The sequence below is a fragment of the Panulirus ornatus genome, chromosome 21 (genome assembly GCF_036320965.1).
Source record: "Panulirus ornatus isolate Po-2019 chromosome 21, ASM3632096v1, whole genome shotgun sequence".
NCBI lineage: Eukaryota > Metazoa > Arthropoda > Malacostraca > Decapoda > Palinuridae > Panulirus > Panulirus ornatus.
This window is the reverse complement of record NC_092244.1, coordinates 17,051,721-17,069,789: the sequence shown is the minus strand read 5'-3', so window position 1 is coordinate 17,069,789 and position 18,069 is coordinate 17,051,721. Positions and strand designations below refer to the sequence as shown.

General features: G+C 46.9%; 1 protein-coding gene across 1 annotated transcript in view; it reads right to left on the bottom strand.

Annotated features, from left to right (window-relative positions):
- Positions 1–18,069, bottom strand: part of ct (homeobox protein, cut) — a 676,428-nt gene that overhangs the window by 158,863 nt on the left and 499,496 nt on the right. Inside the window, 5 exon segments of the mRNA XM_071675796.1 lie at positions 12,564–12,705; positions 13,412–13,541; positions 13,824–14,088; positions 15,769–15,972; positions 16,632–16,777. Coding sequence (XP_071531897.1) covers positions 12,564–12,705; positions 13,412–13,541; positions 13,824–14,088; positions 15,769–15,972; positions 16,632–16,777 — 887 coding nt within the window.

Genomic DNA, 18,069 nt, shown 5'->3' with positions numbered 1-18,069 from the left:
ACACACACACACACACACACACACACACACACACTGTCCGGGCCAAGTTATATGGAACATATATGTACTCCCGGTTTTACCGAAAACCATCAGAATGAATCCGTAACTTATGAAATAATACACGAGATACTACTTCACTCATTACCATTAACGGTTATAGGGAAAAAAATAATACTGAATGGCAACTCATCCAAGAGTGACAAAAAAAAAAACACCCGTTTTTTATGCGACTGTGAAACGGCTCTGTAATGTAAATATCATTGCCTGTCTCATTACATAGATTAGTATGGTCGTTATGTTGTTCAGTCCACTAAAAAAAAAAAAAGAGAGGTTAATTTCAGGAGTTTCTCAGCGATAGATGACGAACTGTGCAACGAAAACACGACGGATGAGGTGGATTGCAGATGATGATGACGATACTTATTCAAGTAATTAAGTTGGCCTCTTGAGTTATCATCAACCTCGATGTTACCGGAGATGATCCCCCTCAAGTAGATTAACGACACAACATCCGGATTACAACTATAATTGTTTTTTATAACTCTACCAAGAGTAGGATGAATTATTATGCAGTTATGGATCATGAAGACACACTAGCAGCATTAAGGGTGGGAGCCTTCGAAGAATGGCGACGTTTCTTGAAACCAGAAACCATGTTACATAAATGCGATTATTCCTTAAATATGAAAATGCAAGAAAAAGGATTTAAATAGTTCAAACTCTCTCCGTTTTCCGCAAAAATGAATATAGTTAAATGATTTAAACTCTTTCTCCCCGTCTTCAGCAAGCACAAAATTGATCGGAAGCTAAAAGATTCACCGTCATTTATAAGTGCACAAGATAAAGCTATACGTCTTCGTCTTTTCTCTCTCGGGTTTTGACAGGTAATAAATAGTTCCCGCTTGTGACTACCCTTGGCAAAGAAAACGAAGACTCTTCCTCCACGCTTGTACCAGACACACGACAAATGAGTACTGATCTCTTTATTCACAGCGGTAAAACGGCAGCTGAATAAACGTTGTATCTTCATAGGCGTGACAAAACCACAGCAACATAAGCACCACTTTGTCCTTAGCCTTGAGAGAAAACACACAAACACACACACACACACACACACACACACACACATGGCCAAGTAAGCGCTCCTTCCCAGCATTCAAAACAAGCAGTAAAATTAACACCGCTTCTTCCTGACCTTGGTGAATATAAATCAGAGTAAACACGACGCCTTCCAGTTCCTGACGAAAGAAAGAAGAAAGAAAAGAATAAGGCTGCATGGAAGAGATTGGGGGGAAGGGGGGGATGTCCTCATGGTTCAGTATTATGAGAGGAAAGTATTCGTGTGAAGATGAACCCATGTCATGAGGAACGAAGTAGCCCCATACATTGTCCGGTCGTCCGAGCCCGGAAGCAGAGGTGAGGTGATGGGTTGGTGCTCTTAGCTAGAACACAGCGCCAAGTGGGGGTGGTTGGTAGAAGGGGTGTGGAGAGGAAGGGACAAGTGTAGCACAACCCCGGAGTCCGGAGGCCAAACTGGGGCAAACACAGGGAGGAGCCGGGAAGACAGGACTCTGGTCGCATCCCGCGCTGCTTGGCGTCTGCTCCTGCGACCGGACAACAAAAGACGGGATGATGGTGCATGTTGGCTCACAATCAAGCATGCCCGCGTGAATTAAAAGCCGCCGACTGCCACCGGCCGCTATTATGGATTTTATTTGCAATGCCATTAGTTTGATTGGGACCGCGTTTTAGAGTATTGGGTTGCACAGTGTTATTTGCCGCTCTTACTGCATTCGATTACAATTTGCAACATTTAATATTGGTCGGGGTGTCATTTAACGGCGCTGAATGCCCGGGTTTATCAGTTCAGGTTGGAAATTATGGAGTGATTTATATCCGCGGAATCAATTGTTGTTTAGGTTTAATTCCTCGAGTGCAAAAGGAATATATATATATATATATATTTTTTCTCTCTCTCGCGCGCGCTATCGAATGACGGCGATGACATCTGTCTGGTGGTGGTGGTGGGTCTGGGGAACCAGCGGACGAGCGGGTGAAATGGCTCGTCATTTGGGCAGAATAGTCCATGATTAATACTCCACACGGATTACCCGAGCCTTCAAGGTGTAATTATTGGCAGTACATTCATCGCTGTCACTGTCGACGCCGCTCTCAAAGAACACATATCTTTGGTGGAGGTCGCTGGATGGCCAGGTTTTTCCACTCCCCTGCAACCAAACATGAGCGACCCAACTCATCACCCAGCCATCAAGCCGGGCATGAAGCGGCGAGCACCAGGCTGTACATATCTGCTCAAGATTTTACACGGAGGGTTTCCTAGAAGGAGATAATATATATATATATATATATATATATATATATATATATATATATATATATATATATATATATATATATATATATATTATAGTTCTAAATATCTTTTTTTTTCTTTTCAACTTCAAGAAAGAGAACATTCTTGAAAGAGTTTTGCTCACGCTTCTTCTCACGTAAAATAGCAAATATTATTGGCATTAACTAGTCGGATCGTATCTATTATGCTCAAAAAACTTTTGATTATCGTGGATATATTATCGTGGAAGGATGGGATGAAAAAGATTTTGAGCGATCGGGGCCTGAACATACAGGAGGGGGAAAGGCGTGCAAGGGATAGAGTGAATTGGAACGATGTGGTATACCGGGGTGGACATGCTGTCAATGGATTGAACAAGGGCACGTGAAGCGTCTAGGGTAAACCAAGGAAAGTTTCGTAGGGCCTGAAATTGGAAAGGGAGCTTTGGTTTCGGTGCATTATACATGACAATTAGGGTCTGAGTGTGAACGAATGTGGCCTTTGTTATCCTTTCTTAGCACTACCTCGCGCGCGTGTGGGTGGAGGGGGTTGTCATTTCAGGAGTGGCGGGGTGGCGACGGGAATGAATAAAGGCAGCAAGTATGAAGTATGTACATATGTATGTACATACTGTGTATGTATATATATGTATACGTTGAAATGTATAGGTATGTATATGTGCGTGTGTGGACATGTATGTATATACATGCGTATGTGGGTGGGTTGGGCCATTCTTTCGTCTGTTTTCTTGCGCTACCTCGCTAACGCGGGAGACAGCGACAAAGTATAATTTGATATAATATATATATATATATATATATATATACATATATATATATATATATATATATATATATATACTGATGCGTACGTTATTGAAATTAGAAGGATGTAAGTGATAATGTGGAAGTGACGAGGGGATGACAGTAAAATTAGAGATGTACTAAGAAGTTAATTGAGATAATAAGATGATAGATTAGGGTCATGCAGATGGTAAGGGCAGTGTGGGAGGAGGGGTTGCGGGGGGGGGGGGCAGTGGGAGGGACAGGAGTGCGGTGTAAGAGGTCATGGGGTAAGCAGGGGGAGGCAGGCGATGAGGAAGATTAAGAGTGCGATATAAGAGGCCCAGGGGACCTTAGATGGTAAGATGGTGATGAAAGGTTTTAGTTGATGTTGGAATTGGTAGAGAAGAGGTGAGCTAAGGTGTGGTATGAAGATGGTGTTAGGGGGAAGCGGAGGGGCAGTCAGTGGGTATTAGAGGGAAGCGGAGGGGCAGTTAGTGGGTATTAGAGGGAAGCGGAGGGGCAGTCAGTGGGTATTAGAGGGAAGCGGAGGGGCAGTGAGTAGGTATTAGAGGGAAGCGGAGGGGCAGTTAGTGGGTATTAGAGGGAAGCGGAGGGGCAGTCAGTGGGTATTAGAGGGAAGCGGAGGGGCAGTCATTGGGTATTAGAGGGAAGCGGAGGGGCAGTCATTGGGTATTAGAGGGAAGCGGAGGGGCAGTCAGTGGGTATTAGGGTGAACTGAAGAGTCAATCAAGAGACGTGGAGAGACGGTGGGTGTTAGAAGGAAGTGCAGAGTTAGTCAGTGGGCGTTAACGAGAAGTGTTGAGTCAGTCATTGGAAGCCAAGGGTGAGTGAAGAGTCGCTGAGTGGGTCTCGGGGAGACGTGAAAAGTCAGTGGATGTTTGGAGGATGAGGGAGTAATATGAGAGGAAATAGATAAGAGGAAGGAATGAATAGAGTAGAGAAGAAATCACACAAGAGGATGGGAGTCCGAATGGAGTGACGAAGGGAGGTGAAGGAGTGGTATGACGAGGTGAGAGGTGAAATAAAGATGGCATTGGATGATGAACCGTGGAGAGGGACTGTAAGTTGGTACAAAGAGAAGGAAGAAAGAAAGGAAAGTGCGAGGAAGGACGAAAAGACGCAAGACGGGGTGTGAGGATAGATAAGAGGAGAGAGTAATAAACAGGGCCGTCCAGAGCAAGCAGGTCCTCCCCCTTCCCAAATGAAGAGAGGGCGGGGTCGTCTGTCTTCTACTCTTAAGTTCATATATAACTCTCTCTCTCTCTCTCTCTCTCTCTCTCTCTCTCTCTCTCTCTCTCTCTCTCTCTCTCTCTCTCTCTCTCTCTCACACACACACACACACACTGCGTCTGGGACTTCCGGGGGCTCCCCGAGCGAAGGGGACCTGGGGCAAGTTGACCCCAGGTGCCCCTCCCCTGATAAGAGGACGGGTACGAGGGGACGTGGCGTTTGAGGGAGTGTGAGGTGAGATGGGGCCAGGAGGAGAGTCTATGAAGAAAGGGCAAGAGTGGGAAGTGGAGGGTAGTGCAGCAGAGGGAAAGGTGAGAGAGGAGGGTGGTGGGTGATTGGGTGTAGGAGGCAACGTAATGACGAGTGAGAGTCACGCCGCTGGTTGATTACCTACGACTAATGGTTGCCGAAAAGGACGCAGAGAGGGAAGTGAAAGAGAAGAAGAGGACGACAAAAGGAGATGAAGATAAAAGAATGGAAGGAGGAGGAGGACGTTTGAGTTTGAGATGCTGACTTTAGATGGATTTATATAAGGAAGAAATCAACATGAGAAGAAGACATGAATAATGGAAAGAAATGGGAAGTGGGGAAAGGAAAATGTAACTACGAAATCAAAGCTGAGGCTAATGTTACAGATGAGGAAATAGCTGTTCATCGACCTGGCAGATGTCATAACGTTTCAGGAATAAATGTCACATGAAAGTAAAGCAAAAAAAAAAAAAAAAGAATGAATTTTGTCTCGTATTAAAAGAATGTAACTGATATGCTACTATGCCACTGGCTGTCCCCTCCACCCCAACTGGAGGGCATGAAACTCTTGTGCTAAATCGAGGTATGGGAAGAGCATGACGGAGATACACCCTGGAGCTTTGACACATTGGAGTGTGGAGTGAATGTGTGTATGGGCACCGAGTCGACGATCGCATCTCTTCTAAACAAGTAAAAGTTCCAGACGATCTCTCTCTCTCTCTCTCTCTCTCTCTCTCTCTCTCTCTCTCTCTCTCTCTCTCTCTCTCTCTCTCTCTCTCTCTCTCTCTCCTTCGCGTTAATCTCCAGTTGCACATCGACGCCTTATTGGGCCCCCTCGCGGAAATACTCTGGCCAATCAGGAGGCGGGAAAGAGGCCTCCCTCAAGATGCCCCTCTCTCACTTTGACGAATGGTATTTCCTGCTCACTCTAGCCTACTTCATTAGGGCCTTTGTTAAGAGTTCTCACGTTTGTGTAGCTTTGACGCGGGCTATTGGTCAGGAGATCGCCCCGCCTCTCAAGGCCATCGTAAACAATCCTCCCGTTCCTCGTCCATGCCGACAGCTCAGCCTTTCTTGTATTTCTTTGCAATGTGTTGAGTTGGTTGGCTCTGCATTTTCGCCTTCCAATCTGTTTTGATTAGTTGAATAAATAAATGTTTTGATTTATGACTGCGGTTCTTTTTTTTTTCTTTCTTCTTTTGAAGCAAACGTAAATGTTCTGTCTGTTCTGTTTGGAGGTTTGTTTATTCAGCGATGAGGTAAAGCTCATGGTCTCCGCGTTAATGTATTGTCGACTGATCAACGAGACGTTAGTTCTAGTTGAACGTTAACCACCACACACTAGCGCTTGAAGCTCCCTGTTAGCCCCGCTCACACCTTTATCCCCTATACAACCTATCCCACCTCCGCCAAAGCCGTTTAAACCTATACCTTCACCACGCACCCCGTCACCAACCCCAACTCAACGCCTTTCCCCACCTGCCACACCTCGTCCTCCACCACCACCACCACCACCACCACCAGAAACTAACCCCCGGCGATCGCACGAACGCGTCAGCACCATTTGAGTGGACCTGCCGCCCTCAGGCACTTCACCAGTGCCTCCTGGCGGTTTATGGCACCAGAGCTGGCGAATGGAAGTTCTCCGACGCTGGAGAGGGAATTAATGAATATGATAAGGTTTGGGTATCACGTATTTCGTAAGAATTGTAATTCTCATATCAAACACCACTTTCCCAGATTTAATCTAGTGACCCTTCCTTGATCCGAACTAAGTTGATTTTGAAAGAAATATTAATTTCTAAGGAAGTGAATTGTATTCGAGAACAGTGGGTCTAGATACCCAAACGCAGCTACACCTGAGTCTGGGTAGGTAAAAGGGATAGATAAAATCTGACTAGATTTGTTGAGGGATTTCTTTTCCTTTAATGGCTGGTCTCAGAACTATGCTAGAACCAGCGATCGCTGCCGCGTCCAGTGTTGGCCCACTGGGAGTGGCTCCACACACCTTAACATTGCCCCTTCTCTTTCCTATCCACCGACTCGCCCATCCCCTCGCTTCTCATTAACTGTATTCCTCTCCCCGTGCGCTGCTACCATTTCTTGTTAACGAGACCCAACAACCCATTTGTTTTTATCTTAACTGGATGGTAAGGAGGGCAAGGCCATCTACTTCGCCCTAGCCCCTCGTCATTATCCTTACTCCCTCTTAGTACCCGTCCTACAAACAGTCTATCTACTCTCTCACCCCTTACCCTCTATCCCTCTCTTACTTGTCATTACCAGCCATCCCCACAATCCTCTATCCATTCCTGTATTTCTGCTGTTCATCTCCCGCTTCCTTTACCCGTCTGCTCTGAGTCATCACTCAGTCACCCCTTCTTCCTCTTCAGCCCACTCTTACGTATCACTCACCCATCCCTACCATTACCAAGCCATTTACATCCCTTACCCACCCGTTCTTCTTCCTCCCTCTTATCCTCCATCTCAGCCTGCCTCCCTCTCGCTCATCTTTCTCGTACTTCCAAGCCCTCCTACTTACAACCTCTCAGTACTTCCTCCACACAGTCCCCGTCCGACAATCCCTTGGTGTCATCCCTATCCTCCGTGCTGCATCTCCCCAGTCACCCTACAAACTCCCGCCTTTTCCTCCCCACTGTCCCTTCCAAACTCCTCTCTCCCATCGTCGACTTCCCCACAACCCTCCCAGCTCCCCTCTCCACCACCCGTCCCCGTCTATGATAATCAGTTATGATCAGGCAGAACCTTCACAAATCACCCAACAGGAAATTGAGAACTCTTTTACGTTTCATCATTCAGGCTGCGGTGGCTGCTGCTGGCCACCTTTGTTTGGCCAGCTTCCGGCCATAAGCTCCCTAGTCACGCTCAGGCGGCTCCCTGCGCCCCGCTGGGGGTCGTCTACACCCTCACGCTAGACTCCCTGTAGTCATCCTGGCTGGGGGTCGTCTCCACCCTCACGCTAGCCATCCCTATAGTCACGCTGTCTGGGGGTTCATTCCATCCAAAACCCCTCAGCGCCAGTTCCTCCCTCTCCGATCTCTCCACCAACTCGTTGTCTTGATGTATTGTTATAAATTGTATTAGATACATCATATACATTCTCACACAGTTGTATATACGTCACAGCTTGTATGCAAGTGTATGCAGTTATAAAGTTAAGATATTAAAACGAATGTAGATTTAAACAAAAGGCTCCTGTCTTTATTTTGACATCACGTCTAGACGAGTCATTGTATACTAATGGATGTGGGATACATGATGCATTCGCGAAGGAGCCTTCTGCTGTACTATACTCTCTCTCTGTCTGTACAGATTAGGAATGAAGGACATCCAGCAGATAACCTCGTCATACACCATCAAGTCTTCTATTATATCTGGCTTTCTCATGATCTTTTACTGACCTCCAACAAATCACTTCGCCATAAACCATCAGGTCTTGGGTTACATGGCTATCCTTATATATCTTGCTGTCTTCCATCAGATAACCTTGTCATAGACCAACACTTACTCTGCCATCTGGGCTTTCCCATGATAACATTTGCTATCTTCCAGCAGATGACCTCGCCGCAGACAATCATGTCTTCTGTCAACTGGCTTTATCTTGCAGATAACCTCTTTATAGACCATCACGACTTCTGTTACATGGCTTCCACGTGCACATCCATGAGGGACGTTTGATGAGCTATCAGCCACATAAGACCACACCTTTCTTGACAACGTCTGTGCGTGTGATTCGTGACGCCCCAGCGGTGGATGGCGTGCGCCGTGTGTGTTTGAGGACAAGCGCACCGCGCGCCGTGCCTTACCATCTTGACCTGACCTTCTTCGACACCCACCGCCGTCCTTCCTCACACAGTCACACCCCTCAGCCGGAGTGTGTGTCTACCACGACCGTCATGCTCTGCCTACCTTCTCCTCCTCCTCCTCCTCCTCCTCCTGCGTCCTCACGCAACCTCACCGTCGTAACGACCACTCCCGTGACCGCTCCTGCAGTAGTCCTTACTCCCTGTGTATCTGAGGCACATTATCCCTCAGAGCTGGGGGACTTCACTTAGCACATTACTGCCCCGCGGAGAGACTTGGAGGGGATGGTAGGCACAAGGAACTCTTGCCCGTAGAGTTGGTAAGCGCGGCCGTAATTACCTCAATACTGCCCATATGCAAATGAGGTAAGCATGCCACTGAAGACCGTCTCGGTCGAGTTGATAATGAGATGATGTATGGCAGTCATTAGACCCCGGCGAGAAGGTTGTAATTAGTCGAAAATGAGCCCTTTTAACAAACTCGGACAACTGCTTATAAAAGCGGCTTTGATGCGGCAGTAAAAACCACGACGTAGAATACTGAGCGAGACGGTTCAGTGTACACTTCGTCACGTATCGGTTCATTTGTATGTAAACGCTGAAGGTTTCATTCATTAACCCTAATTATACTGCACACTCGTAATTGGACCAAACTTGTCGGTCAATATTTTCTCAAATATAAAGTACTATTTTGTTTGGGTTCTTTTTTTTCCTCTCTCTCTCATGGCGAAGGCGTTTGATTTAAGCAGACCTTCAAATGTATATTTGTTTGCCTCTGAAAACATAGCGGAGAGTTCAAGTGAACAGCTACACACGTCAAAAAAAAGAAGAAAGAAAAATTGCAACAGTGACTATTGTGCTGAGGCTGCTTGAACAAACACCATCAAACGAGACGACCTCCCCCCATCATCATCCTCCCCCACGCCCAACACACCCCCCCCCCCCTTGGCTCCTCTTTCTCGTCTGTGGACGACGCCAGCATAACCATTAATAAGGGAGTGGGGAGGGGAAGGGGGGAAAGGAGGAATTCAAATCACATAACCAGATCGAAAACAACGACGCGTTAATTGGGGGAGAGAGAGAGAGAGAGAGAGAGAGAGAGAGAGAGAGAGAGAGAGAGAGAGAGAGAGAGAGAGAGAGAGGCCTATTGATGACGCGTGCCAAAAATCCAGACTAAATCCTGAGCCATTTGGTCATCGACAAGCAACGTGGTGCGGGCACTTCAGCTCGGCCCCCAAACGCCACCTCCCACTCCTCCTCCTCCTCCTTCTTCTGGTCTTGTGTGTGTGTGTGTGTGTGTGTGTTACGCCTTACCCCGAGTGCGCGTCTGTGAATGCTCCGGTTCCCAGACTTTTGATATAGTTATTTGTTTTACGTGCTAATTCCCTTGCCTTATATGGTAATAAGTCCATAACTTTGTCGGCGCCTCATGTAAAATGCATGTGCAACTCATATAACAACAGCCGAACTCTACTTTGCATAGTTTCTGTATTGCATCTCATATTGCAAGTCCATAAAAATATTTCTGGCTACTTCTCGAGTGGGAGTCGACCTCATAAACCATACAGCCGAATTGCGCAGCTAACCACAGGCTTACAATTATGAAATTTGTTATGTGCGCCCTTCGGACATGCACGGTACCACGTCGGCCCTAAATTTTTTTCTATAAAAAAAAGAGAGAGAGAGAGAAAAAGAAAAAAAAGGACACATCTTCCTGAACGCGACTTTGATCCCGAAACTTCCTTACAGGTGCAGGCCCCAACCCAACAGAAAACGAGAGTCCCCCTCCCCCACACCACCCCCATGACCGGAGACTCGACCAAAATTATAGCTTGAGTTCAATATATATATATATATATATATATATATATATATATATATATATATATATATATATATATATATACACACACACACACATATATCCCCTATATGCACGGATATAGCTTCAGTATTCTCCCAGAAACTGAGATAAGAATTAGTGGTCTTCCACGCGGTTAATACACAAATTACAGGCAACGACATGTCTGAGAGCTTCTTATTTATTAGTGATAATGTATAAAGACCTACTCACGTTCACAAATACCTACTAACGTTTATAAACGTTCGTAAATATTTCATATAGAATTCTGTTGTAACTGACGCCCAGTTGTTGACTTGTAGCATGGGGGTGAGAGGGGCGGGAAACCACCTCGCTCTACCATCATGAGAATGAAACAAGTGTTATTTTGAAGCCTTGCTGACACAGCGGGGACTCCTTAAATTGCAACGTTCATTGCATGTCATTGCAACTTTGGCTTTAATTTGTCTTTGTCGTGGGGGGGAGGGGGGGAGGGGTGGTGGGGAGGGGGTGGTTCAGCCGCCTGCATGTTCCGACTGTTGGACAAAAAATTGCAGAAACGATGATTTATTTTCGGGAGGTATTTTTTTTTTTTTTCGTGAAGTTTTCGACGTGGTGGTGATGTAGTCCCGCGTTCGAGTCCTGCATACTCAAAACGCGGGGGGGGGGGGGGGGCATTCCCTCTCCCCCCTCTCCCCCTCCCTCCATACTCCTGCCTCGCCAACTCCTGAAGGAGTCTAGAGAACGCATTGCCGTCGCATCCTTACGAGAGCGAGATGTTTATCGCCTTTCTTGAATCGGAATGACTGTTGTGCGCTTTGTTAAAAGAAACTGGTCGAAGAACACGGGGAAACGTAGAGAAAATGGGGTATAGCCCACCCGTGAGAACCGTCGGCTCAACCCTTGCTTGAGTGAGGACACTGAAAACTCATTTCTGTGTTACAGCTCTCTCTCTCTCTCTCTCTCTCTCTCTCTCTCTCTCTCTCTCTCTCTCTCTCTCTCTCTCTCTCTCTCCCCGTCTTGGTCAGACCTCCCAGACCGACGGTGAACGACTTGACAGTGCATTACGCAGAGCAGTATGAAATTCCAGTGATAATTTGATGTAGAAATATGTGTAGAAAATGAGGAATTTTAAAAAAAAAAGAATGTGTATGTGTGTGTGTGTGTGTGTGTGGAACATGGCAAGGCGGCGGCAGCAGCTTGCTGAGCCGGGTATGTTAATGTAACTTATTTTCCTCGTGCCTTGTAATTTGGGTCATCAGACGAAGTTCTGGATTGGACAAATGAGTCGACCAAGTTGCAATGACGCGGAAATCCTGCACCAACCAAGTCTTTAACCTCCAGTTTTTATGTGCAGCTCTTTGTTTGTATCTGGTCCGGTGTGTATGTGTGTCTGTGTGTGTGTGTTACTGTCTGTCCTCGTGCGTGTGTTTGTGTGTGTATGTGTGTGAGTGATGAGACATGCTCTTGATATGCCACCTCGAATTAGTTAATTATCGCCCATGTCATCTCTGGTGTGGGTTCTAAGACGCGCATGTGTGTGATCTCTCTCTCGGGACCAAATCTGCCATTTGTTCTTCCCCGGCTTCCAAAATGCCTATTTAAACTGTCAGGGATTCCTTATCTTGACACCACGTCGTAGTTTTGTTTCAGAAGTATTGTAGTAAGGGAAGAGGCGAGAGTCCCTCGTCTGTGGCGTTACGATGGCTCTACACGAGTCGATCCAGTGCAGGCGCGGTTCCCTCCGCCAGCGGTTGAGGCTAGGCCTCGCCTGCACCTCTATATAGGCTCTCAAAAGGATCCGTACAAAAGCGCCCCTGAACCCGATCCCACATGGTCTCTCCGGTCTCGTATATTACCATACACCAACGACAGATAACCACCCTTCCTGCTTCCTTCCCTCCCCCGTCAGTAATCCCCCAGGAACCTCGCACAGTTAATGAGAAAAGAAAAAAGAAAAACGCCACGCCTTTGGCTCTCCTCTTGCGTTATCATCATCACAGGCAACTCCGCACCAAGACCCACATCCACCTAACGCTGCTGAAAGACTCTGCACACTTTTTTTGAGCTAGAATCCTGTCCATCTCTCCTAACTACTATATTCTAATCCCCTCTCGAACCAGAAAAAAGATATAACCTCTCCCCCCATGCAACCTCCCACTATGATACTTCACTTGATACCCCCCTCCCCCCACAACAGAAATCCTCCTCCCCCCACCTCCCCCAACATTCTACAGACTCCAGTGCTTTTCGGTACTCACCTTTTTTGGGAATGAGTGACTTGAGGAGGTAGACGGCGTTGTCGTCGGTGGCCCAGGCGTGCATTTTTCGGTAGGAGTCGCGTCCCTTCTCCGTCAGCTTGTCCCAGCTCTTTGGCTTCGACAACAGCTCAGACACTGTCCCCTGAGGATGCAGATACCAACACGAGTCACGACACAGTATACAGAGAGCGGAAAGAAATTGACAGTACAGATTAGACGGAAAGGGCAAGGAAGAGTGAGGGAGAATATTGCACAGAAGACAGGCAAACGGATGGGGAAGATTAGCAGATGGGTTGGGGTAGAATCGTTTGACAATAATAGATTGAAAATGATGGACTGACTTGGCTTGTTGCCTTGAGATAGAAGGAAAAAGAATTGCACTCTGGATATCAGATCAAGTTGAAAGAAAGTACAAGGTGATGGTGTAGAGTAGCAGATAGCAAATAGTGAACTGAATGTTTCGTTGAGATAGAAGGAAGAAGAAATGCAATTTGGCCGACGACTAGATCACATTGAAATCGATTTGAAGGGTTACGTGCTGAGTAGAAGGGGCAAGAACAACAACAGTGTTGAGGTATACAAAGTAATACTTTCATCCGCTCATATAAAACCCCCTTGTGCCGACAGGCTATGCCATATTCAGTAAACCAATAAGCTATGAAATCAGCATATAAAAAAAAAACGTGAAAAAAAGAATACTATTTTTCTGCCATCATTTATCAGTGATGAAATCATGGTTCCAAGTTTCACACGGCGGTCTTAACCAGTATGCGAACCCGTCATGGAAAGTTAATGATGACAATCTAGAGCCATTAAAGGGAATCGGGTCCGAACCGGTCTGAACTCACTTGTGAGAGGCCAAGTACGTATTTTGCAAAGAGCCTCTGGCCGATGTTGTGAATGGAGAGGAGTTCTCGCACCCGCCGTGCCAAGGTGAGCGTGTCGAGATTCTGTTGGCAGAACTTCTCCATGTTGAACCTGTGGAGGAAGACGGGGCCAGGCGTCAGCTGTGGGGGTTGCAGGTGGTTCTGTAGCACCTCATATACCACTGGGAGGTTATCGTATGACATTTTCCAGGAACAGATATGTCTTTCCCTCACTTGTAAGTAATTGAATAATGAGGCGCTAAAAAGATTAGGGGATGATATATAACAGGAAAGAGAATCTGACAGATATATGCACACACACACACACACACACACACACACACACACACACACACACACACACACACACACACACACGAACACATTGGCTTACCTTAAAATCTCCTGCAGCCGGGCCTCCATGGGATCGCCCTTGGGAATTAGTGACTCTCCTGTGATGCGATCCTCGAACTTGAAGGCTAGCGGCATATCCTCCTTGAAGGGCGACCGGTCATCTCTGGACTGGAAGGGACTTTTCGTCTCGTTGGGGAAACCGTTGACGAGAGATGAGGGACTCTTCATGCTGACGTCGCCAAGGGGAGAGTCCCGAGAGTCCGACCGCTCGACCGCACCCCCGCCACTGTCGGGGGACATCTGACCTGCGGGAGGGGTGACGCAAGGGGCATCATCATTACTCGGGAGGAGGAGTGGCATATGGCACCGGTAAATGATCCCATCACAGTGAACAGTGTTTGGTTTTTGATTTTACGAGCAGCAGTGATGTGCTTAAATCATAAGAGATTACATGTAATGTTTATTTTCTTTCATACTTGATTGCCATTTCCCCGCGTTAGCGTGGTAGCGCCAGGAGCGGACGAAGAAAGGCCGCATCCGCTCACATTCATTCTCTAAAAGTCGTGTGTGTCATGCATCAAAACCACAGCTCCCTATCCACATCCAAGTCGTAGTTAGAAATTTCCAAACCATTCATCCTCTTCACCCTTGATCGTAGTTTCACTGAGAGCCAGAACATCCAAGTTTCTTTCCTCGAACGTACTACCTACCTCTCCTCTCTTCTCATCTTGGTTATATCCACACACAGTGAGACGCCCTAGCCTGAGCTGGGGTGCCTCTGCTGCTTTAGCGAGGTACGTAATCGACTTGCAAAGAATGGCACATACACACACACACTCTCTCTCTCTCTCTCTCTCTCTCTCTCTCTCTCTCTCTCTCTCTCTCTCTCTCTCTCTCTCTCTCTCAACCTGTTGTATATGATATCTCAAAACTAAATCCTCTCATGCACAGCCCGGCCCAACAGACTCCTCCGATGTTTACTTTGACTATTTCATACTCCTTAGCTCACCCCATTGACAGCACGTCCCCCTCTATGTACCATATTGACCCAGTTCATTCTGTTCCGTGCTCGCCTCTAACCCTCACGAATGTTAAGATCCCGGTACCTTATGAAAGCCTTTATTCACTCACTCCATCTTCCATCTCCTTCTTTGCTCCCCCCAGCTTTTGTCTAACAGATCCTCTCAGTCCACAGTATCTTCGCTCATCCTCTCCATTTGTCCAAACCATATCGGCATTCCCTAATCACCCCTGTAAATCAAAATGTACATACTTTCTACTACTACACCTTCATCCACGCTGTCACTCTTACCAGATCGACCGGCATTACCCTACAAATTGTCTTCGGGGATTTCCTTTCCAACGTGCCCAACCTCTTCCTGTTTGCCCTACGAGATACTGACCAGTCCTTCCATATACGCTGTTTGCTGCATCCCTCTTTCACCTTATGACTCATTTCAGTCCCCATGGTTCCATCCTTGTCTGGTTCCAGATACCTAAAACTCTCCACTCCCCTGCAGGTCGTCCCCGTTCACATCTACATGAAAACCATCATGCCTCGCTCATTTGCTGCACCCTATTACTTTACTTTTGTTCACATTTGATATCGGGTTTACACACACACACACACACACACACACACACACACACACACACACACACACACACACGACTTTCCGTAATTCCACCTCTCAGTCTAAGACCCTTACATTTACCTCCCTCTCCACCACGTCCATAAACAGATTAAACAACCATGGTGACATCACACATTCTTGGATCGGTCCCACTTTCACCGAGAACCACTCAACCTCCTCCCGTCGTACCTGCAGACATTCCTAACTCTTTGCATTCACCAACGTGTCATCTATTGCATATATTTGTTTGTAGCACCTTCCACAATGCCTTGGTTTAACAAGTACCTCCTAACTTGACCGACCTTGATGAGGAGCTGAACGGGGTAGCAGGCGGAGGATGATGACACCCACCTGAGTTGAGGTGATGCCGCTCCTGTGCCGTCCTCTCCAGCGATCGTCGCCATTCTTCCCCGAACAGGTGGTGGAGCGGTGTCCCTGGAGGGTGTGGCGCCAGGGGCTGGAGAGAGGAGGCCATGGGTGCTGGTGGCAGGGGTGGGGGTAGATGTGGCCTCATTGGAGGATGGAGGGGTGTGTGGCCCATGGGGGGCAGCGGCCCTGCAAGGAGGAGATGCAGGTCGTTACTACTGAGGCCAGCTGGAGGGCAGGCGGGCCTGGCCTCCGACGGGCAACGCCACAGGACCATCCTCCCTCGTCTGGTATTCACCGTATGATTTCCTTCCATAAAACATTATTTACAGCTCTATCAGTGACGGTATAACATGATGATCAGTGTGTCGTCAGTCTCCGTGCAACCTCGTTGAACACGACTTGCATATATACGATATATATATACTTCATTATCTATATATGTACATATATATATAGACATAATAGGTATGTTCATATATCATATATAAATTAACCCCCAAAAGAACGTACATGGTCAAGGAAGAGAAAAAGAGAGAGAGAACAAAAAATAAGATAAAAAGCATACATGCAGCCAATATCGACGCGAATAACACGCACAAAAGAAAGGTCCAATTTCAGGTCAACGCCAGTCACCAGTTACACCTACAAGCATAAAAAAATATATAGATTCTCATTGCTTTAACGTACAGTCTTAGCAAGCAAATAAAGGAATGCAAACCATATGACACCCATGTAAGGCAGAGCTGTGTCGCTTCACCTTCACCAACTACCGTAAGAACAGTGAATGAAATGAATAGAACCAAAACACCGAAAAATAAGAGAGGGAAATAGAAGCGGATACTTACCATAGACATCGTGAAACTGCTTACCGAACTCCGACGTTGGGATTTTGAGATCGTGTTCTATCTTTGGCCTCTCGACCAGGAAGCTCTGCAGCGTACGTGGGGGCATGGCCAGACCCTCTGTCCCTAGCCCTCCTTCCCGTATGTTCCTGCAACAGATGGCAACAACCACACAGTTAGCGCGACTTCGTACATGTGTGTGTTCTTCAGGAAGTTGCTACACTCTTTGTCTACTGTAATGTCATTCCGTGTGGCTGCCTGTTCACGGTGCTTTTACCGCAAGGGAATGGGGAAAGCATCAGTATGTGTCTGCGTTTGTGTGGAATTACTGTCATCACCTATTTGTCCAGTACAGGGAGGTATACTACACTTGTTGGTTTATTTCACTGTGTGTGTGTGTGTGTGTGTGTGTGTGTGTGTGTGTGTGTGTGTATTTCTTTTAAAAACATTGATATTATTAATTCATTTTTTTTGGAGTACACGAGATCAGCTAATGAGAAACAACTTTCCCTAGTGTACAGATATGATTATATCAACTACACACTCGTTAGTTACACAGGTGTGCAATGAGTGACCTCTTGAAGTTGTGGAGTGTGGCGAGTTTGGGAAGTAAAAAGAAAACATAGTGGACCAATTTAGTTAAGTCTTCGATAATTTTAAGGAGAAAAAAAGGGCAGTTTTCGTATCATTCCATGATCGAAGTACACTTAAGAGGACGACAGAGATTTTGAACCACATAAGTGGACATGAAAACACCTGCAACAAGTTCACGTAGTGGTTGGTGACCCAGTCTTTCACCTTCGCGTCCCAGGTGGCTGAATCCCCCAAGTGGTACTCCTTCCCGACCCCCGTCCTGCGGCGCCTCCACCACTATAAATCAACGCTTCCTCGACCAATCCAAACATAAGATCCTCTTATGAATGTGAGGAATCTCTCACCCCTCTCTCCTTGCTTCTGCCTTCCGATCCTTCTACGGTGCGCCTCACCCTTCTCCTTTGTCTCGTGAGACGATGCTAAACGTCTTCCTATTGGTGCACAGTATCTCCCTCAGTCTCAGACACTCCCTATTCTCTCTCTCTCCCTCTCTCTCTCTCTCTCTCTCTCTCTCTCTCTCTCTCTCTCTCAATATAGTACCTATGCCATCATCATCCGTCAGTGTCACTCCTCATCCCTTCCTACCTCTCTTCCCCTCGGCCTGTGGCACCGCGTACCTGCTATCTTCCCGTGTGTATAGTACGTGCCTGCCTGTGCCCTCCCAGCTGACCCAGTCCCACAATCACCAGTGGTCCTGGCGGGACGTTCCTCCGTGTCTCCCCCCACCGACTACCTTTCATCCTGGGGCGGCCACTCGGGAGGTCCTGCTTAATATTCAGCGAGCCGGCCAAGTCCATCAGGAAGCCATTGATGCGCGACGCTACTGGTGTTGGGTAAACAGGGCCTT